The sequence below is a fragment of the Anguilla anguilla genome, chromosome 1 (assembly GCF_013347855.1).
Source record: "Anguilla anguilla isolate fAngAng1 chromosome 1, fAngAng1.pri, whole genome shotgun sequence".
NCBI lineage: Eukaryota > Metazoa > Chordata > Actinopteri > Anguilliformes > Anguillidae > Anguilla > Anguilla anguilla.
Window position 1 is genome coordinate 41,191,643 of NC_049201.1, and position 24,717 is coordinate 41,216,359.

At 38.8% G+C, this 24,717-nt stretch overlaps 1 protein-coding gene across 1 annotated transcript in view; it reads right to left on the reverse strand.

Moving 5' to 3' along the window:
* itga9 (integrin, alpha 9) overlaps nucleotides 1-24,717 on the reverse strand; it is a 130,466-nt gene that overhangs the window by 39,292 nt on the left and 66,457 nt on the right. Inside the window, exons 16-18 of the mRNA XM_035432676.1 lie at nucleotides 11,793-11,945; nucleotides 7,272-7,348; nucleotides 535-682 (exon numbers count right to left, since the gene is read on the reverse strand). Of these exons, the coding sequence (XP_035288567.1) occupies nucleotides 535-682; nucleotides 7,272-7,348; nucleotides 11,793-11,945 (378 nt within the window). The remainder of the gene's footprint in view (nucleotides 1-534; nucleotides 683-7,271; nucleotides 7,349-11,792; nucleotides 11,946-24,717) is intronic.

Consider the following 24,717-nt stretch of genomic DNA (forward strand, 5'->3'; position numbering starts at 1 on the left):
ATTGAATGAGGTGTGCTTTATTAGGGTTGAACGGAAAACCTACAGGACGGTAGATCTCCAGGAACAGTTTGTTACCACTGACCCAACCCAATGATTAGCATGTGGTTTCATCTAAAACTCCAAATATAAAAAATGGAGACCAAAAATAAAAAATACATATAGAAGTATGTTTTGTGTGAAGCAGACAGTGTACAGTTTACAGGGGTGTGTCAATTCATTAATGTGATTTCTTTGTGAAAAATCCAAAATTGTGGGCCCTAGTGGCAAATATGTTACTTATCTTTGAATCTTGCCCCACCAATGGCAATTTTGAATTATCATTAAACATGCAATGGACCTCTGCAGTCTAGTATCCTTAGTTTGTATTCAATGTTTATTTTGTGAAACTCATCTTTCAGCTGAGTGGGTTCAAGTCAGTTTGCCAATTTTAAGTGTACATAATTTTTAAAATACAGTATAGCCTGAAATGTTGTCAGGTGTATCATGGTAAAAAGTGTGAATCACATCTGAAGGCCACACAATCTGGTCTCCTACCTTTTGCCACATCTTGATGAAGTAAAGTTCTCGGGAGAAGTTAAAGAAGATGTTGGTGTCGTACGCATCATCGCCAGCATTGAAGATGGACATGTTGACAGATATATTCTTCACTCCTCCCAGTGCTAAATAGGGCTGTCTGTGTACTCTGTGAGAAACCAAGAGTGAAGAGTTAAGGACGAAGTGTCTGTCCTCTCATCATCTCAGAACCTTCAAACATTCAACACATTGCCTCACAACATAAAGAGCATTTCACAGCAGCACAAAGTGCTATGGTTGCAGTGTGGAGTCAGACCTTCAGAGTCCCGAAATCTGAAATTCACTGTTTGCCCAAGATGTGTTTTATGTGACAAATAACAGTTTCAACCAATTACTTTGTATTTTATAAGAAATGCATTCAATAATGATATTTGTGTTATTTGACTTCGCAATTAGAATATATTTTAAAATTTCTGTTTATAAGAATTGATCAGCACTGTAGTTTGCTTTTTATAATGTGATATGACATTATGTTTTATTTCTTTACAGGGAGTGAAACATAACACAGATCAAGAAAGCACTTTTAAAACTTCCTTGCTGAAGCCAGGAAAAAAAACATGGAAATGTACATGGCTTTCCTTTCTGATGGAAAGCACTCATGCAGAAATCAGAAAGAACACTTATGGCACATGCCAAAACAAACAGTTCCAACAGACTCTGATATAAAGGCATCTGAATATGTCACAGCCGTTCTTCTCAGTTTCTATCCTGTATAAAATACCAGTTGCAATTATTTTTGTTCTACTTTTTAAAGTGTTAAAATCATAAGTTAAGTCAAGAAAAAAAAATCATAAGTTAAGAAAAAGATAAAAAATTCTTAAAATAATAAATGCCCTTTTGATATAATGTAAAATAGTTCTGTACAGTAAAACTGGTTTGATTATATTTAAATATTGTTCAGAAATATGGTTTATATCATATATTCTTTCTATAATGGATATTAGCAATGATGACACAATCTCTGAAAGTGATGACACTGATACCGACCAAATAAGCAGCATAATCGAAGCAATAAACATAGGAGCCAATACTAGTCAATCCCAGTGCTAGGAACATCTGCACCACATCCGGAGTGTGTGTAACTAGATTAGCCAACTATTGATATCTGGCAGCTACGTTTTTCAAAAAGCCTACCTCGTTTGTCATAACTTACAAAGTAAAACAGATAGATAGCTTAAATAGCTTGCTAGCTTGCCAATTAATTGTAAATTATAAATTATAATAATTAAGTCATACCATATCATCCTTTTGAACTTTACTAACAATATTTCACTGTTCACTCTCTACTGACACAGCATAGCATCAGCCAGCTTAATCCATCCATTATCAATACCCACTTATCCTGAGCAGGGACGCGGGGGGTGCTGGAGCCTATGCTAGCGCGCATTGGGCGTGAGGCAGGAATACACCCTGGACAGGTCGCCAATTTATCGCAGGGCACACACACCATTCACTCGCACCGATCAGCAATTTAGAGTCTCCAGTTAGCCTACCTGCATGTCTTTTACTGTGGGAGGAAACTAGAGTACCCAGAGGAAACCCTCACGGACACGAGGAGAACATGCAAACTCCACACAGAAAGGCCCCAAGCCGAGATTCGAACCCACAACCTTCTTGCTGTGTGGCAACAGTGCTACCCACCGTGCCGCCCATCAGCCAGCAAACTTAGATAATTATACCATCAGACCAATGATGTGTTCCTCCCTGCAGAGCAACAATTTATGTTTACATCACTCTTAAATTTTGATATGCCCACACAGTCAGTGGTCCATATGGTACAGTCAGTACTGGTAAAATGACAAAGCAAGGACATTAATGCATCTGTATAATCAGCTAAGTTTTCAGTCACCATTGATTGCTGAAAAAACATTTCATGTAAATCACTTTGCCAATGACATCAAAAAGTTTTCAAAAACTGAAAGCAAATCCTCCATCAATTTTTTTAAAAAGAAAAACAAGTACTTAATATCTTTGTGTTTATTATACTTGGTTCTTTATTGATAATATAACGGCTAAAAATTATAATTTTGATTTCATATGGTCTTTTTTTTATTGTGAAAGGAACTATTGCTACGAGAGCTACTCAGCATTAAAGAAAGATTTCATTTTCAATTTTTGACAAATCAAGTGCATACCCTGAGTGGTCATAATTTCATTGGGAATTGGCATTAGATTTTAGGCTAACAAGCTAACCATATTTTAAAATCACTATCAATATACTACTTAAACTTCTGACTGTACCTCATACTTACTACCTTTTCATAAAAACAGAAAGACCCTAGTTGGACATATGAGACATGGACCTGCCAAGATAATAAAGTGTTCATGGCTGACAGTCTACATTGATAGCAGCTGCAAGCATTGGAAGGTTTACAGCTAATATCAGAGGACAGGTAGGAGATTAGCTATGCTCTTTTAGCAATAACAACAAATCAACAAACTGACCATAATACAGAATCAAAAAATGTTGCTTGATTGGTTGATTTAAAATACAGCCACACATCAGTCTTTCAATCTGCGTGATAAAGGAGCCTATGGTGGGGAACTGAACAACATTAGCGTGCTATCTGTATGGGTTTACCAGCAGCTGCCTGTATTCTTCCATTTCCCTGACCTCATAGACCAATTCCACAACCCCTTAAGTGCCTGAGAAAGTCCCTGCACAATAACCTCTCAGAGGAGGGCTCAAGAACTATAGAAGTATCGCGAATGTAAATCACAAAAAAAACACAATACAATGTGGATCTTGTGTTTTCCGTGAAATACCCACGGTGGCTCTATATCACCCATGTGAAGGAATGGTTGTTTGTTCAAGCCATATGCCTTTTTACAGGCCTCTGGGCCTCCAGTCAAAATGTGTTTTCAATTGAAAAGGGGTGCTGTAGGTATTTGTGAAGTGGTTGATCAGTAGATTAACACAATAAGTATTTGACCATGTTGGTGATTATAGGCTGGTCCCTTCTGATATGGAACTATTCTGATTTCGGTTCATAAATACATTCAGCTCATCAGATATCTAATTATATACACAAAAATCGATACGTATTGCAGGCGAAAATTCCCCATTTTTGAGCTTACTCTCAAATAAGAAGATACAGGGATCACCTGGCTAAATAGATTTCAATAACAGTACTATGGAGTGCATGTATATTATAGGCATATAATAGTCTTCCACCAGGGAGATGTAACTTATTCTGCTAGTTGACTTGACTTTCAGCACCATACAATTTAAGATTTCAAAGGGATTTGTAGTCCCCTCATTCAGTGAGTCCCCTCATTCATTCTTCCAGTGGCTAGGGGACCATTGCTTGTAAAAGCTGGCCTACTGTTTTCTGCACTGACAAATGAGGGGGAATAATTCTTTATTAATTTATTGAATGCTGCAAGCAGTTGTGGAACCTGAGGCCTCTCTCAGCACAGAAGTGAAGCATGTACAGCTGAGTTTTCTAGTGTAATGCCTGTGCAGCTCAGCTGCTCTCCTGCAGAGTGAAAAGAAGCAGCAGTTGGCAGAACATTCAAGCACTCTCCTGAACTGACAGAGGATGTTGCCTCCATTGGAATGCTCTATAAATACAATTGGACAAGTTGGACCTTACTTATGTGAACATACACTACCGCTCAAAAGTTTGGGGTCACTTAGAAATGTCCTTATTTTTTAAAGAAAAGCACTTTTTTTCAGTTAAAATAACATTAAATTGAGTCAGTTAAATACAGTCTAGACATTGTTCATGTGGTAAATGACTATTATAGCTGGAAACGGGCTGATTTTTAATGTAAGTATCTACATAGGCGTACAGAGGCCCATTTTCAGCAACCATCACTCCTGTGTTCCAATGGCACATTGTGTTAGCTAATCCAAGTTTATCGTGTTAAGAGGCTAATTGATCATTAGAAAACCCTTGTGCAATTATGTTAACATAGCTGAAATCTTTTGTGCTGATTAGAGAAGCAATAAAATTGGCTTCCCTTAGGCTAGTTGAGTATCTGGAGCATCAGCATTTGTGGGTTTGATTATAGTCTCAAAATGGCCAGAAAAAAATTAATTTCTTCTGAAACTCGTCAGTCTATTCCTGTTCTGAGAAATGAAGGCTATTCCATGCAAGAAATTGGCAAGAAACTGAAGACCTCATACAACGGTGTGTACTACTCCCTTCACAGAACAGCGCAAACTGGCTCTAACCAGAATAGAAAGAGAAGTGGGAGGCCCTGGTGCACAACTGAGGACAAGTACATCAGAGTCCCTAGTTTGAGAAACAGACACCTCACAGGTCCTCAACTGGCAGCTTCATTAAATGGTACCCGCAAAACACCAGTCTCAACGTCAACAGTGAAGAGGCAACTCCAGGATGCTGGCCTTCTAGGCAGAGTAGCAAAGAAAAAGCCATATCTGAGACTGGCCAATAAAAGGAAAAGATTAAGATGGGCAAAAGAACACAGACATTGGATAGAGGAAGATTGGAAAAAAGTGTTATGGACAGACAAATCGAAGTTTGAAGTGTTTGGATCACACACAAGAACATTTGTGAGACGCAGAACAAATGAAAAGTTGCTGCAGGAGTGCTTGACGCCATCTGTCAAGCATCGTGGAGGAAATGTGATGGTCTGGGGGTGCTTTGGTGCTGGTAAAGTGGGAGATTTGTACATGGTAAAAGGGATGTTGAATAAGGAAGGCTATCACTCCATTTTGCAACGCCATGCCATACCCTGTGGACCGCACTTAATTGGAGCCAATTTCATCCTACAACAGGACAATGACCAAAAGCACAGCTCCAAACTATGCAAGAACTACTTAGGGAAGAAGCAGTCAGCTGGTATTCTGTCTATAATGGAGTGGCCAGCGCAGTCACCAGATCTCAACCCTACTGAGCTGTTGTGGGAGCAGCTTGACCTTATGGTACGTAAGAGGTTCCCATCAAGCCAATCCAGTTTGTGGGAGATGATTCAGGAAGCATGATGTGAAATTTCTACAGATTACTTCAACAAATTGACAGCTAGAATGCCAAAGGTCTGCAAGGCTATAATTGCTGCAAATGGAGGATTCTTTGACGAATATTTCAAGTATAATCATTATTTCTAACCTTGTCCATGTCTTGACTATATTTTCTATTCATTTTGCAACTCATTTGATGAATAAAAGTATGAGGTTTCATGGAAAACATGACATTTTCTGGGTGACCTCAAACTTTTGAGCGGTAGTGTACCTTCAACTGAAACAGTGATGCGTACTCTACCTTTCTACATTCCACATGAATTCAGACTTCCAGAGTTTACGGGACAGGTTTTCATTAGAAAGGCGTGCATCACATGGTTTCCAGTTAGGTATATTCTGATTCCATACATAAGCATCATTCCGTGGCAAATTGCACTCAGCACAAAGTCTAACGACTTGTGCAAAGTTCACTTGAATGTCAGAGATATGACTTTGGGAATGTTTTAATTTGAATCATTTATTGGTCACTTGTATTACTAGCCTTACCAGTTTTACTGTATTACTATTGTATTATTATTATTGCTGTTGTCATTTTAAAGCTATTTTAATTTTTTTTAACATATTTTAAGTTCAGAACCAATAATTAAACTAGTATAAACTGCTCAATCTCAATCTCTCAATCTCAAAAATGTTCTTCTGTACCTGCTTTCCAAAAGATGCAGCATGTCTATAACCATACCAATAACTGTCTATAGCTATAACTGACAACTGCTATCAGTACAATGCAACCCATCTTGCATTCTTAAATGGAAGAACATCGGTGATAACAAAGAGAATCTATGTATCCTGCAGCAAGGAACTCAAAAAGGCATCATTTTTTGTGCAGGGTTTCTATCACTGAGATTCTACTATATTACTTCTTGCAAACAAAAAGTATGTATGTAACAGGGTACACATTGCCTAATATGGTATTCTCTGAGAGCAAACATACTCAATGCACCCTATGCATACTCAATGCACTTACAGTCTGCTTCATGCATATTATGCACTGTTTTTTTTCTGGAATTGTGAGAGCACAGACAAGCAGGCACACTCCTACAAGATTTGTGATATCACCAGCTGCTTCTTTTCACTCTTTCTCTTAAAAAATATGCTAGGATATATGATACTTTGTCATTAGAGGCACCAGTGCCTTAAGGCATCACACATGCTCATCGCTATGGATGAAAGAAAATAATCTTGAACTCTGTGTTGGCCATCCAGGGCTTCAACAAAGCAATTTATGGTATCATGCTTGTGCAGCACAACTCCAATTTCACAACATACACCAGTGTTTACCTCTTGTCAGAATGTGCATATATCAAATCTGTTTACTCTATAGAGCCAAGAAAAACACCAAAACAATGCTGCTCACTCTACAGAGCCAAGATCAGCACCAACATAATGCTGCTCACTCTACAGAGCTAAGATCAGCACCAACATAATACTGCTCACTCTACAGAGCCAAGATCAGCACCAACATAATGCTGCTAACTCTACAGAGCAAAGATCAGCCCCAACATAATGCTGATCACTCTAAAGAGCCAAGATCAGCTCCAGCATAATACTGCTCACTCTACAGAGCCAAGCTCAAAAGCAATATAATGTAGTTCACTCTACAGAGCCAAGAAGTGCCAACATAATGCTGCTCAGTCTACAGAGCGTGTGATGGTTCATGATAAAAATCTGTAAGAGCTGTAAAAGCTGAAAAAGTAAAAAATGGACTAACCCCGACAGCAGCAATTTCCCCCGCAGCTGCAGATCTGCCGCACAGTCCTCTGATAAACAGTTCTTCTCAAACCACGTCTGAAAAGATAGACAGAGAAACAGTTCTTCTTAAACCATGTCTGTAAAGAGACAGCGAAACAGTTCTTCTCAAACCACATCTGACAAGAGAGACAGAGAAACAGTTCTTCTCAAACCACGTCTGTAAAGAGATACAGAGAAACAGTTCTTCTTAAACCATGTCTGTAAAGAGACACAGAAACAGTTCTTCTCAAACCACGTCTGTAAAGAGAGACACTGAAACAGTTCTTCTCAAACCATGTCTGTAAAGAGAGACACAAAAACAGTTCTTCTCAAACCATTTCTGTAAAGAAAGACAAAAAAACATTTCTTCTTAAACCATGTCTGTAAAGAGAGACACAAAAACAGTTCTTCTCAAACCATTTCTGTAAAGAAAGACACAGAAACAGTTATTCTCAAACTACATCTGCACACTGCATGCTACACACATACAGTTTGTGTATACAGGGCCAGATGTACGTACATAAAACTTGCAGCACAAATCGTGGCCTGACAAGGGCATGTTAGTGCATTCAAAGTCTGCATGAAATTAGCGTCTTATTTACTGAGGCTACAGTTAATTACACAATCAACGAATGGGACTGCCTACTAATCACATTTTCATTTGAAGCAGATCTTGAAAGTTCAAAAACTCCTGTTTAGTGCCTTGAATATCTTCATTGGGTGTAGAGAAATTGATGTATCTTCTGGTGCAACATAACAGCAAATCCACCACGACGGACAGCTCAGGACCAAATGTGGACTGTGATATTCCAGCTGTGGCAACAATTGTTGATTGTATGAATCCAGATGCGGGATAGTGTAATGTTGTAAGGAGTTCAAGGTGTCAGGCTATTGCCAGGATTGAATGGGAAGGTTGTGTGGGAGGTTCCAGGTCATGTTTCATTTCTCACAGAAGAGTAATTTCTGTAGTTGGGTGTTGGTCTCAGAAGTCATAGGATTTTTTGGGCACTTTTGGTTTTTAGCACTCTCAGTGATTTTTCAGCAATTTTGTATGATAACTATAATGAAGGCTGCGTTCAGTCGTAGTAATCAAATATTTGATGGCTCCTGTCAACAGTCTTGATACTCACTCCTCCTGTAGCTATCGTATAACATCAGTAAAAACAGGTGCTCCATTAAAGACTCAAACGCAGCATCTACTACACTCAAGGTCTAGCAATGTTTTGATATTTTATTTTGATATAATACACATAAAAAGAATACATTCAATAACAATACATAATTAAAAATTCATATTGAATTCATAAAATATAAAATTCCTCTTAAATTGAAAAAAGCTAATTTAATATGCTCCTTACTTGCCTGCATTGTGTCTCAGTCAGTTATATTTATCTGCACACTGCTCTGAGTTTACAGTAACCGCCTATGCAGCACTCACCTGGGGGAAAGCATACATAATATAATAAACAAGAGGAAACATGACCATGACCTGCCCATTTGTTGACACTTCTCCACAATCCAAATTTGAATTATAGAATCTGCGCAGGAAAGACTTGCCATTTAAATCATTCAGCTAACTGGCCATTGCTACTTGCAACATATTTAATGGGAAATTTGAAAAAGTTTGTGACAGAACAACCAATTTAAAGGTCCATCTCCAGAGGCATGCAGGGTTGTGAAGGGCATGTACATTATTTCACTGATTTGTGAATGGGAACTTCTATTCCATGTATAATTTGTCATTTTCTAAAACTGTGGTTGCAGTTTGGATTATTAAATGGCTTGTAGACAAGAAAAAACACCATTAAAAACAATTAGCCAACAAATATACTAATAGCTTATTTATAGCTCAGATACTATAGCAATATATTTTCTGAACCATTTTGACTTTAATAACACAAATTGGATTGTATATGCTATGGCAGATACTATGTGCCTGTTTCCTCTCTAAAGGATGTGGTGGGTTGTTTTGTCCTTTTCGGTATTATTATTATTATTATTATTATTATTATTATTATTATTATTATATAAATAATATAATAATGCATATGCAAACAATAATATATTCAGTATACTTGAAGAAAAATGCAACATCATTGGACCCTACTATACAAATATAGTATTTACATACAGTACTACACACTGTATGTATACTAAATATAAACTGCATGTACACACCACACACACTATTCTCTGAACACATACAGTATATACATAATACAAGAAACACAGCACGTAAACATCACATGTTTGCAGTATATTCATAAAACAAACATGCAGAACACATATATGTACTGCCAATGGCACCCTGTATACTAGGTATCCTAAGCACACCCAGCTTTTGAGTGGTACACCCAAAATCGAAGGTTCACACACACACACACACACACACACACACACACCTTCCCCCCACCCCCCTGGTCCACGTTCAACCACCCGAAAATATCTCAGGGACACCCATGTTTGGAACTCTGGCACCGCTATTTCATATATGCCCATAAAAGGAGTGCTGCCGCAGGCTGTCCATGAGTCTCTGAAATAACTGCCATTATAATGAGGACTTTCGCCACAAGCCATAGTTTACTGGTAGAAACAGTAACTCAGTGATTACATGGGTGGAAAAAGGGCCATTGTTTGTGTAAAATGCTGCTAAATGATTGCTGAGCAATAATCACATTGTTAAAATGTGGGAAAGCATGACTAATGTACACCATGTGTTCTTTACATGGCCAAAGGCGATGGAGATCGCCGTACTACAAACCGCCATTCATTCAAAAACTTAACCATGATGTCTGCCTAAAATACAAACATTAAAATTTAAACTGTAGTACAGAGGTGGAGAATTACAAAATGAATTAACTACACAGCAAGGCTGAAGAGCCTCACTCATTCTAGTTATGCAGAATGGTCTTTGCTTTGTAAATACATTGGGTCTGTACGGTGAGAGAGGTTGACCCAGGGGACATATTAACCCGACTAATTAATATTTGTGGGACTTCTGGTGACGGCAATGCTTTTACTTTATACCCACTGTTAAAAGGCAGCCGAAGCCAACATACTGCTCCATAGTACTGAAGAGCGCCTAGCCAGTTATTCCTAAAACCAGGGGAATCTGTGGCCTTTAACGGCACTGTCCCCAAACGACAGTAAAAAACACACGCACAAATTACAACAGAAAAACAAGGACAATTCCTGGTATGAAAATGAGTCACTGGAATGGGAACAGTAGAATCTGAAGTTCCAGCAGAGCAGCACTGGCTATTTTCTGTTCCTTCATAGTAGGGGGTCATGTCTCCCAGTAACATATGCAAACATGCCCCAGAACAGTAGCAAATATTCTATCATAAATTTGTTTCTTTCCTGGAATTTCCTAATAGAAGTGCCCCACCTTCCATTAGTAAACATTTCCCGCAGATGAAAAGTATGTTTACAAGCATTTCGTGACTTGTGTTGTCATTTTGGTGGCTTTTTGCAGCTCATTTTTAAATAATCACATTTTTATATATGCATTACTATGTATCATATAGATATAAAATTGATTTATTGCACTTCTGTAAGCATGAGATTTTCTATGCGGTATAACTCGTAGGTTACATGTGTGACCTGCAACATGTTTGTTCTTGGGCAGAATAAATGCCCAGATCTATCCACAATTTACTCTACACTACACTGTACTGTACAAAATAAATTGTTAGCGTTAGTTATGCAACTTGTTTATTTTGTCCAACTTTTTTCTTTTTCCTTTAGGACAGAAGCCTGCTCTTGGACATGTAAGTGAACATGAGGAGAAAGGAAGAAACAAATGCAATTTTAATAAAATCACCATTCAACTACTATATACAATAAAGCAATTAAATAAATTGTAATGTGAGACCACATTTAACAAAGGGAATACACAAAGTCTTCTCTCCTTTCATATTTTTTTCTTAGGTCAGACAGGCAGAAAGCAGAAAGGGTAACATATTAGAGATCACAACTCAGAAGGTGTTGTGGCAGGGGATTGAACCCTTAACCACACGGGGGGAACTCATATATGGCTTAAGAGTCATGCTACCCAATCGACTGTGCCTCATGTCTTGCAGTGAGACCGCATATTTAACAATATCAGGTCATTTCAGCATTCTGCACCCTTTATCCTTTGATTATGGCCTTTCTGTGCAGTGGTGTGGTACTTACTAAATAAACAGAGTGAACTTAACGTATCACCTTATCGACAAACTAATCTACTTATTGATGTAAAACCAATATACTAAGTGTCTTAATTCCAGTTTGTGTCAGTCTTAATTATATTTTAATCGCCCTGTTGCCTGGGTGCTGTTGTCGTCTCCTCTATAGTAGAGCTGCAGGTCCAGATTTCACTTTCAGAGTAAACTGTAGGCCTATAAATTGACCCAGAACGGTAGGATACATTTTGGGAATGGGAACATATACTTGGACTGTAAGACATTCAACAAAGGCTGTTCAAATTCAAACTGCAATAAGTTTTCAGTTGGTGTCTTACCTGGTTCCTCTGCGCAATCTTCTCTCCCTTTTTCCAGCGAAGTACAGGAGTTAGGGAGGGCAGATCTCTGTCCTCCTGTCCAGGCACTATGTGCTGACCCAGGCTGTACACTGCTTCAAACACGATGGCTGAGAACACGTCTTTCACCTCTTTCTGCGGAAACATGCAGAGCAGACCATCACCCTAAGCAACCCATTTTACATCCATTACCCTGAGCAACCTATCTCACATCCATCACCCTGAGCAACATATCTCACATCCATCATCCTGAGTAAACCATCTCACATCCACCACCACGTACAACTCATCTCACATCCATCACCCTGAGCAACCCATCTCACATCCATCACCCTGAGCAACATATCTCACATCCATAATCCTGAGTAAACCATCTCACATCCACCACCATGTACAACTCATCTCACATCCATCACCCTGAGCAACCCATCGCACATCCATCACCCTGAGCAACCATCTCACATCCATCATCCTGAGTAAACCATCTCACATCCATCACCATGTACAACTCATCTCACAACAATCACACTGAGCAACCCATCGCACATCCATCACCCTGAGCAACCATCTCACATCCATCATCCTGAGTAAACCATCTCACATCCATCACCATGTACAACTCATCTCACAACAATCACACTGAGCAACCCGTCGCACATCCATCACCCTGAGCAACCATCTCAAATCCATGATCCTGAGTAACCCACCTCTCATCCACCACCCTGTGCAACCCATCTCACATCAATCACCTTGAACAACTATTATCATATCAGAAAAGGCCTATAAATAAGCAACCTCTATCGAAACTTCCTCTTGACCACCAACTACAAATGCAATACTACAGCACCGGTGGCTTGCTGCCTAGACTGACCTTTATGTATTTAAGCAACGTGCAACCATGGGAAAATTTCATAAACTAATGAAATTTGTTCCCTTAATAGACACTGCACTACACAGGTATTACCTCTTCACAAATGTTAATACTTCACTCAGTAGGCATAATTGCAGGGAAGACCACACGGTTGCAATGCATCTAGCATCAAACTGGAATATGTTTAATGGTGTTTAAAATTCAGTGTCATTTATCATATGGCATTAAATAAAAAGCTAACAATCTCATCATGCTTCTGTTTGAACATCCATGTATTAACCCCACAAATGATAGTGTAAGTGATAGATGGGTTTCTACGACAGCATAGTTAAAATTTTCTCAGTTATTTGCAGACACATTAGCCGCGTTTCCACCGCAGGAACTTTACCCCGGAACTAGGAACCTTTTGAGGAACTCAGTGCGTTTCCACCGCAGGAACTAGGGTCAAAAATTTAGTTCCAGGGGCTTTATTTTACCCCCCAAAAAAGTTCCTGCTTGGGGGTAGTACTTTCCGAAAGTACAGGAACCTTTTGGGTGGAGCTTGCAGCGCTGAACATTTCTGATTGGTCGAGTACTCGCAGCATTTTTGTGTGTTTATTTTCAACCGCCATGTTTAAAAATATGCAGCCGCAAACCAATTTATTTTCATAATAACTTCAAATCAAACTTGTATGTTATGCGGCGCAGTAGCCTAGTTTTGGTTATAGCCTGCCAACGGAATTATAATGTGTGCTCTTCTGTTCTTGCTTTAGTATTCGTTTTATACATTTTTTTTATAAAAAGCATTCGTGCTGGGACAGCATATTACGTACCAAAACATTCAAACGGATTAATTCGGTTGCTGAATATTTTCTTCCGGATTTTCTTTGTTAGCCCGTTGTAATTGACTCAAAACGTTTGATACAGTTATGTGAGGTATGCAGTAGTTCTGTGTAATTCACATTGGTGATACAGTAAAAGCAAACTGGAAATCACCTTCCGCACTTTTTGTCAGGGTAAAATAACAGGTTAATTCTAGTAATCGTACCTTTAGCTTTTTCAGACTGCCGTAATTTTACTCTGCCATTCTTCAATTCCACAAAAAGACCAGGAAGACTATGGACTAATTTATGGTGCATGGTTCGCATCTGGAGGGCACACTTCGCTGCTCGGCTAGCAGTAACTTCGAAGGAAAGCAAACGGTGGCTGTACCACTACTAATTTAAATTTTCACGCAAGTCCGAGTTTTCGTTCTATTCTTGTCATTTTGCGATTAGCCTATATGGAATTGACGATGAGAAAGTAATCAAACAGCAAATTGTTTACAACGTGTGCATGTTTTCTGCTGTTGTTGCCAGTTATACATATAAATGTGAATGCATTCTGTCGCTTCGGATGTCAAGACATGAAAGCGAATGTTCGCATAAAAACATAATGAATGTGTTTGAGAGGATATATAAAACAGTTACAATCTGACTATTGGCCTGTTATATCCTATTTGTTGCATAACAACGGTCCAAGTTCAACTACCAATGACAGTTTTGCTTGACAACGGTAAAATATGCCCAAACGGCTGCAGAAGAATATTTCAATTCCAGGTGATTAAATCAATAAAAAATAAATAAATACAAAAGTAACCATATATAATCATTGTTGGTAACCCGTTGTATATAAGTGGAATAAATCCCTCCGGGCTGTCCCGGTTATTAGAAAATAATGTAGGCTACTTCGGTGGTAGTATGGGGTTACAGAAGAAATCATAAGACAGATGGACCGACGACAACGTCGCTTTTTCATACGTCAGTGGGCTAATTTGCCTAATCTTCGCGGGACTTTAGACCGCGGTGGAAATGCAGACAACCATGGACTGAAGGAACCTTTTAGTTCCTTGAAAAGTAGTTCCTGGGACTAACAGTTCCGGGTACTTTTGGTGGAAACGCGGCTATTGTGACCTCTTGCTTGGCAATGGGCTCAGCATTTGAAGGAGGATTCCACCATAAAATTAACCTTTACATGTAGAAGAATAGCTGTTCTCCTGATTAAAATGAGCTCTCAGCCAATTCTCTACCTGTAGTGAGTGCAGAGCCCAAACTACTGCACATGATCCAGGTACCAACTGTAATAAAGACTACAACAACGGGTTCTTATAGTGCATGGGTCCAGGATGCCACTCCTGAATAAAAATGGAGGGGTTGGGTGACAGGATGTTACTGCTTGGCTGGGGAGAGGGTAATGTTACTCGTTAGCAAGATAACCACCAGTTAGTCCAGTTCATTTTACTGCTTAAGTTTCACTAAAAAGAAAATGTTGGTTCAGTGGGGCAAATTACATGGGTTTAACATAACTACGATTTGAATAACTGTGATTTATGCAGGTGCCTCATATCAAGCTATTTCAGACTTGTGCAATATTTGGCAGTCATAATAAATCCGGCAAGAACATGTGTTTTTATAGAATACCAGTGGTGAAAGAGAATGAGGGAGAGGAGACAAAGGCTGTTTACAGCTGGAACAGCAGCTACCCCAAATCTCTCTTTTTGCCTATGTCGAAGGCATCTCCAAATTCAAATGACCCCGCCCATTGTAGTTCTTAAAAAATAAGAAAGGGCAGAGGTGTATGTCATTATGACGCATACCTCTACCAAAATTTGTACCTTTCACTGCCGATATCAATGTACAGAGATAGCTGTGGCCAGCCACACAGCGAAAATTAATCAGCTACCCCTCAAAATGTTGTTTTGTGGTGGAATTCCCCTTTAAAGGGTCTCTGCCAACTGCCAAATAAGATCCTTCATGTAGAATTGGGGGGAAAGTCCACACTACATTTATCCATGGCCTTACGGTATGGAACACCTGCCATATTTTCTCAACCAACTGTGCCTATAGCCTGCCATGTATAACGTCTAGACCAGTAAGCTGGGATAAGCAGCTGGGCTTTTCTTCTGCCAAAAATATATTCTCACTTAACATAAAAATCATACCAGTTTGTTTCCTCAAAAGATGACTTAAGTTGAGAGACCAAAAATGGATCGTAATGTAAAAGCAACAGGACAATGATAAAAGTTTATTTTGGCATGTAATTTGGAAATAGTGAAACTAAATATTTGATAGGCTTTAAATAAAACTGAATCTCAGGGAGCAGGGTGTGGGCATTTATGGTTTGTCCAGCCCAGTGAGCAACTGGATGGGATAATACATTTCACAGCACAGGAAATCACACACTGGCTAGCTGGGCGATGTCTGTCTCTCTGTCTTGCTGATGGCTGCCTATGCTCAGCCAGTCCCTGAGTGCAAACAGGAGAGATTCACTTTCCTTTTCCTTTAGCGGCTCTGCTTGCCTTTTGTGTTTTTTCTCTTTTTTATCGCAGCCTTCCTGTGTCCACCCATCCTCTTCCCCAGCCCAGTCTAAATGCGCACACTGCTCATCAGGTAACTGCACACCAGAGCTGCCCAGCTCTGCAGGACACCCATTACCTGCAGCCCGGCAACACTAAATGAGTTATGACAGGAAAGAATAAAACTGGCGTTTGGTTTGGGACAGGACATGAATTGACAAAAACCACCTGGAAGGGACTCATTTTCCTCTTATAAACAATATGCGTAGAAACCACTGTGGAAGGAATTCATCATTCAGCACTGTAGGATTTGTTGTAAATAAGAATCAAAGCATTACCATTCAAATATTAGGCTTTCCTAATTTTGGTAATAAAGCAACTCTAGTCTATATGTAAGTAAATAATTAAATCAGACAAACATTCCAACAATCTATTCAGCCTTAAAATTGGACTGATATCTAAATGACATAAAAGTATTTGAACTATTTTTACTTTTTCAGTAGTATCTTAACATATCAAACAAGACACAAAGGAACATAAAGCAAAATAACATAATATGGGTCCCCTTGGTGGCTGTCCAACTAAAGTAGTAATCCGTCATGTGGTCCTTGATGAATGCCAGTGTCAACTGTGCTCTGGCGCCCAACTGACCACAGCATCACCCAGGGACTCAGTCAGCAGTGTTTCCCCACCTTATCACAGTCAGTGACGCCTGTGCTCAACCGAGGGCTGCAGTCCACCTGGACCAGCTCCAGAGGCACAGCCCTCCACAGCACTGACCGGAGGTCTGCAACGCGAAAATAACTAGTGTCTGGAAATGGTAGTTTGTGCTCTCTGAAACTGGTGAAGACCACTGTGACCATGAGAGGGATCTACACTGTGACAATGTGGAAGTACATTACAGTGCTGAGGTCCAGTGTTTAACCATGAACCAGAAGGCCAACAATAACCCTGCTTGAACCAGAGTTTCCTCTGCTGGAGCTGAACCAGTGATATCCATCTTTGGGTGTCATTGTTTATCCTTGGCCCGACCAGTTATTAATATTCCCTGACCCCCTGTCTCCGCCTGGTGCCCCTTTCCTACATGCCTATTAAGCCCTGTATTTTTGGAGCAGCTCAAGACCCAGGGCACCAGTCTAGACTGGGTGGTGTTGGCTGGTGTTGATTGCCTATTACTTTTAATAGGTGAGGTGGTATAGAGCCTTTACAACTATGTCTTCTGTACCTCACAGTCAGGAGGCACTGTGATCACCAGAAATGAAATGACTCATATAGCCATTCAAGCTTACAGCTAACAGGGATTTTTAGACATATACCTCATTATTCAGAGGGTGGAGAAAGATGGTTCTATAAGAGGAATCTGTATTGATTATTTTGTATATTTAGAGAGATCAAAAGCAATACTGTGTAAAGAACGCCTGAGGATTTTTTCCAGTGAAAGGGATCCCCGGAGAACTGTAACACAAGACCTGTGAAACCAAGGTTAATTTCTACTGTCCAGCACCAGCTGTTTCCTCAAAACTGCCCTGTATGTTACATCCCTCTTGTTACAGCCCAGTTCTGTTTGTAGAGGAACACAAAGTAAAGTGTTTGAAATGCTATTTGTATATTAAGCTACGCTTTCATTGCGCTCAAGTCCTCAGAAATATGCACAGGTTTGAAAGGCCAGTCATGCCTATACTTCGACACTCACTAAAATCGTTGTCCAATCTATGTGCTTTTATCTAAAGCACAAGATATGCCACCACTTCTTTCCATTTTGCAAACAAGTCGTGCTCACACAGACATGAAGTTATGAAGTCAGAAAAAGATTTCATGTGCATGTGCAGCTCAACAGCGAAATCCCAAGTGCCCAATCGACTAGTGAGGGCCACTGGCACGTGATGAGACACTGTCATCCCAGCCAACCAAAACCCTCCCTCCCTGGTTGATACTAACACCAATGCATTGCCCTATGGGGCTGCCGGCTAAAGTCAACACTGGTATTTTCTGAATTCAATACCAGACCGTGAGGCTCATCCATGCCCAGGTATAAAGCATAATCAGGATGAGTCACCCACCAGCTCAATTGTACTGAATCTTCAAGTCAATTTCAAAATTCCAGTTTAATCTCAGATGGTAAGATTTACAGGCACTGAATCTCTTCAGACTATTAAAGAAGATCTCACTTTAATAAAAGTAAAATTCAGGGAACTGTTAAACCGAAAAATTCTAGGTTGTTTCTCAAAAACAAACAAGGCAGATCATCCAATAAATAGGTTTACAAAAGGTACATAACTTTTATTGCACAAATAATACAAAGGAAAAGCTAATGTAGTTCAGCTAGAAAGCCTTCTTCAGAGCGTGTTCTAATGAAACCATGTTAATTTATTCATACATTGCACAATAGTTACTGCTGAGAAACATTCTCATCGTCAAAGCTCAAACCAATTGCAATTATCCAACAATAATTCAGTTTCACAACACAGTGGTCCTTACTGGACATCTGTCATCTCTTCAGCTTCTATCTATATAGCCACTTTTCCCTGCCTCCCAAGGTGAACCACCAGCTCAGTATGTGGAGTATTTGTATATCTTCACCCTTCTCACTCAGTGTAATTTTATCCAAACTCCCACTGGTCTCAACACGCTACATGGCTATAAGCAGCACCTGCAAATCGTTGCTGATTTGTTTTGAAAGCCATTGACATTTCTTCACTTATTGTTATGAATAGAGCCACCAGTTTGTCTCTCCATGTTTTCTCACATGTGCTTCAGTCCTTCTCCAACAAATGGTTGATAGTTTTTTTTTTTTTATCAAACCACATGTCAAACAATTATCCCAACAACCCAGTCATTTATGCTGATAAAGTAATTTCCACCACTTAAGCACAAACCATCACCAACAGCAATGTCTACAAGCCACAGCCACATGTTAAATTTGGTCCGATCATTTAGGACCTTGAACATGCAGCAGTATTTTGAAATGTACTCACATAAAAAATCTGAGCTGTTATGTTGCATTTATCTTGCACAGATATAGTTGTAAGGTTGAAAAACTAGTGTTAGTTACTGTATTATTTCCTATGGGTAAAAAATATACACATATACTGTATATCGCTGGCACATTTGAACCCCAACATAGTTAAATAAATAGTTTTACAAAAAATTAAATTGCTTGCAGTAGAGGTGAAAAAAAGGTGAATGTCAAAAAAGGTGAATGTCATGTATGTAGTTAAAATTACAATTCAAGGTTTGAAATTCTGTAGTTAAATTTTATCATGGTCAATTATTTTAACAGTCTCTTCTGTCGTTCACTGACGATGCTTAGTGAATACACATCCTGATGGTTGCGATGATTGCTAGCCTTAGTGCTGCTGCAAAGAAAATACATACCAATCTGAAAAGAAGCATCAGAAGTGGCAAAGAATCAATCAAGGGGTCAAAGAGATGGTGACAGGATTTTAAACTAGAATTAAAGGACACAGGACCAATTTGCGACTATTTATAGGCTTCTTAACCTTTTTTAACCTCAGTTCCTGGGAGCAAGCTATCCCTGTAAGAAAAATGGGCAATGGAAAGATAAAATAACATGTATACCCTTAAAACCATGAGTCTATATGCATTCCTGAAAATACCAAAGACTGAAACATGGTAGAGTATACTGAGCACTTTTTGAGAAATATGATTTGTATGAAAAGGATGAATTTGACAGGATATGGGGCAATGGTGCCATGGAATAATTATCAAAAGCGGATACATCGATGTAATGTCTTACAAATCATTTTTCTGCTTTTAAACTGGCTCTTATTAATACATTACATATTCATTTCTCTATGAGGAGACATGCAATTATGTGCCTCCTGTTTTCTTCTTTGCAGATGGAATTTGAGTAAACTACATGGACTTAAACTGGAAATTATATTTTAATCCTTTATTATAAAATAACAAACAATTCTAGTAAATAAATAATGCATAACTGTACAGCCAAATTACTGTTTTTCTGTTTAAGATGAATAACATGCTAGCTATCAGTGTTTCAGAAAACGTTGTCCAAAATTATATGAAATAAGAATGAATTTCCAGCTTAAATTTCCCTGCTTTTTCTGTGGTGTCAACTCTTAGACACATAAAGCAAAGGTTTTTTCTGGAATACTCTGGAATGTCACTGTATGTAGGACTATGTACAGTGCTTTTAACTGACCTATTAAAGGAATTGTTGAGGCAAAGTACTTTTCTAAAGAGTGCTCCAGCTGAGATTCAAACCTATGACCCTCAGGCAATTGAGTGTATTGCCACAACTACTTGACCATAAAGTGCCCCCTATGCATTTCTCACAAGAGAAATCCATAAGGGACATTTTAAACCCTTTCCCTCAGCCCCTTGTGGACCAGAGTTCTCATAAATGCTCAGCCACGCACTGCCCAAGTGCCCTTTTGGCTGAGGAAAGAACTCAAATTGGGAAGTATGCATCAGGGAATTCCTGATGGCAGCAGGAAACGTATCCCAGCTGTGCAGAGGCTCTCAACCCAACCCTGTCCCCAGCACCCCCAAACAAACTGCCTGCCGTACCCTCAGACACACTGCCTGCTACACAGCACTTCCACCCCCAAACCTACTCCTACTGTAACTCCCCAATACACACTGCCTCCTATACCGCTACACGCCATCTGCTGTACCCTCAGAAACACTGACTACTAAACTGCCACCAAAAAACACACTTCTGGATTAGAAATTCCTCTTCGAACCTCCCCCTCACTACCCATCTTCCGCCGTGGTCTGAAGACTCAGCTCTTCAGACTATACCTGGACTAACTACCACCACTCTGTATATTTCATTCTAAATCCACCCCCCCCCCCCCTTTTCATGACACTCGTTACATGTTCCCCCATCCCAGCCCTTTTTGTAATTTGTATTTGTCCTAACACTGTAGCTTGTTCTTCTGCCTAGTTAGCTTTGCAGAGGTTAGGTCAGAATAGTGTTTACTGTGTGAACTAAACTGTGTTCTTGGCTAGAAATAGCTGTACAAAATAAGTATTGTATCTTATTGAACCTGTGTTTTGTAGTTGTCCATGACCATGAAATGCACTTTTTGTACGTCGCTTTGGATAAAAGTGTCTGCCAAATAAAAGTAATGTAGAAAAATACCCAAAATATTTCTGTTGTATCCAGTCACATTTTTGTATCCATTAATCAAGTCACATACATTTGTTTTCAAAAGTGAATGATTTACAGATACACTCAGAATATACAATTACAAGGTATGTATAAAACTTGAACCAAAGACATTTGGTTACAAGAGGAAGTTTCCAATTATTTTATGTAGCAATGCCCAAAGTATTTTTTTTCTTCTTCTTCTGGACCTTCACTGCTCTCAAATTATTTTGGAATAGTGTGAAAAATGGTGCAAGGTGGGGCAATCACCTGTTTCAGTTGAGCAGTTTTCTGTTTCTGTCTCAGCTCATTATACTTGAAAGCTGCTCCTCACCCAGCAACTATGTTAGCCATCGGCGATAACTTAGCATGGCTAGTTATTTAGATAAGCGTCTCCTGTGTATCATATCAGTGTCTGCGGTAATGACTGTACATTATCTGTGATTAGTGCACTTTTGGAGGTACTGCTTATGGGCAATAAAGCAATAAAGCTCAAAAATCTGCATGTCTGCAAGCCATAGAACCGAAGAACCCACAATGCTGAAGTAGGCCACAGTGAGAAAGGAATGTGACATACTATTGTTCAGAAGTTGCACTCCACTCACCAGTGTTTGCAGAAGCTACAATACTCGTGAAGTTGGCTCATTTTGTTCACTAGTTAGATGAAGGTAGCTAACTTTAGCAAAGCTAAATATACAAATCTAGTTAGCCTAACTAGCTAGATAATGTATCTAAGTAGCTAAGCTTGATATTTACAGTTTATTCTCATAGATAGCTAGTTATTTTATTTTATTCTATTAACTGTGACCAACTGTTTTATCTTTGATTTTTTCAGCCCAAATAAATTGCGATTCATTTATTCAGTAATTTGTACTATAAATGTTACATTATCGTATACCCCTGTTCTGTTTTTCAAGGACAGAATGAGTGTGAGAACATTGACATCACCCAACCCTACTCTCAAAAGCACATCGCATGTTGTACCTCAATCACACAAACTGCTGTGCCTCTCGCATACATACTGCACAGCATGGTGTAATGAGCTTTCAAATGACTGCCCGTAAACAGAAAAAAAAACTATTCTGGCTGTGAAATGCACTCTACTCTGCTGGAAACTAAACATGGAATGTATGATTTACCTGCATGAAGAGTGTGATGCAAACAAAAATCCAAGCACAGCGTGAGTTATTTACCAAAGTTTTACAGCATGTATCATGTTAAAGGTATTTGGCTTGTGACCTCTGCATGCGAACATTTGAGCACATGGCAGGGAGTGTGTAAAAGGGGGAGTCACAGCCAAATCAGGCTGCTGAGAACTGACAGACGGCTCTACTTGTTGTTCTTCTAAACAGACTTAAAAGTCATCAAATTTCTTTTATCAGGCACATTCTGTCCCAGGTGGAATTTCTCAGCACCATTTAGAACCATTTAGCCATAGTGCATCCAAACTAAACTGAAACCATAATATGAGACCTAGAACAATGTAATCCTAACATAACGCTAAATGTCTAAATAGTTATTGTATGAACAACAAGAAATTAATTCCAACTTTGAATACAGTTACAAGTACAGTTCAAGAAACATTTTTTTCATAATATCATACTCTGGTCAACCCACAAAACAAAGAGAGTTCTAAGAGCACGGGGTCACCATATATAACCATGAGTGAGACCATTACTTTTACAACAGGCAGGGTGGGATTCAAACACACTTACGGCAGGATCCAATCAAACACAACAGACAGGGATATGCATTTAAATCAAGAGATGCATTGACTAATACAGAGATGCAGATAAAGACCCAAATACTGTACTGACAGATTCTTTTTTTCAAAATGCAGTTACCAACTTGTCATTTTTAGATGTTTTATACTATAGATTAAGGGGGTTGCTCCTCAAGTTCAACTTAAAAACTGTACCTTTTGACCTTTCCTCAATGTCCTATCTTTGAGGTAATATTCGATAACTATGATTATATAAACAGCATGACAATTATTGCCAGTCCAGGATTATTACATAGCATAACTGCCATGCTATAATACTACACATAAGTTAGGTGAGCAATGCATATTAGGTGAAACAAAGATGCTATTTGATTATTACATGGTGCTAGGCATGGCATAACATAGCTAAGTAGAGCTTACTTAAATCTAATTATCACTCAGCCTGATACTAACACTCAGTATACAGAAACACAGTCTGATCTTTCAGGCAGCAAAGGTGCTGCAGTGCTAACCATTTTCATTAGGCACAAGCCTTCTGTGTGTGTGTCTGTGTGTGTGCGCACTTGTGTGTGGGTGTGTCTGCATGTAAATGGTTGGCACTTGAAATAGCTTTCACTCAAAAAATCCTGTTTGAACTACTAGTTTTTGTTGCCCTCGTATTCATTATGACATACAGTACCAGTCAAAAGTTTGGACACACCTGCTTAAACCAGTTTTTTCATGATTAAAAATGCTTTAAACTTTATAAACTTGTCTACAAACACTTAATATTTCACTATATGATATCTGTACTTATATAAGCAGATAATCATAAGTGAATTGCATTCAAAAGTTTAATTTTTAAATGAAAATGGAAATCTTGTAAGCTCATTGGGGGGGGGGGGGGGGGGGGGGTTGCATTGTTTTGTTATTTAAATATCTTGGTACGTACTGGTGTTCATGATGACATCTATCTTAACAGGTGCTCCAGGACCTGTAAAATGTTTCATATTTAAAAATAAATAAAGACCACCCGCCATATTTCAAAATGCATGGGATTTATTCCTACATCAGTTTCACCCTTCTACCCTCCATTGGAAATATATGGTGCTGCATGTGATGAAAATGATGTAGGATTACCATGCATTTTGAAATATAGCGGGTGGTCTTTATTTTTTTTAAATATGAAAAATTCTCTTTTGAATGCAATTCACTTATGATTATCTGCTTATATAAGTACAGATATAAAAATCAAACTTTTTAATGCAATCCACTTAAGATTATCTGCTTATATAAGTACATATATCATATAATTAAATATTAAGTGTTTATAGACAAGGTTATACAGTTTAAAGCATTTTTAATCATGAAAAAACTGGTTTAAGCAGGTGTGTCCAAACATTTGACTGGTACTGTAAGTAATTTTCGACATGTCATATTCATTAATATTAAACTGTGTCCCTATCAGCACCCTAATGAATTTATATTGTGTTTATATATGTGCATGTGTGTGGGTGTGTGAATATAAGCCTACTGTTTGCAGGTCACTGCACTTGTGGCATTAAAATACAAAAATGTAATTAATCAAATTAAATTAATCAAAATCAATGTACTGAAAAGCAGAATTAGTTGAATCAGGCATCACAGAGCAGTGTTAGAACAGAAGTGTGCACCCACACTGGTCCCTCTTGGATAAGACTGGATACCTCTGTGGTAACTCAATGATTAATTGAGACAGTTAAGGTACTGCCATGTGTTTATTGCTTAACAAATGACTTCAGAAAATCCTTTATTTTCCTCTTGGGGTTGCAGGACAGGACTACAGGTTAAGAAAATAACTCACAGCTCTAAAAATAATATATGGGCTAGATATTTGAATTTGAATTA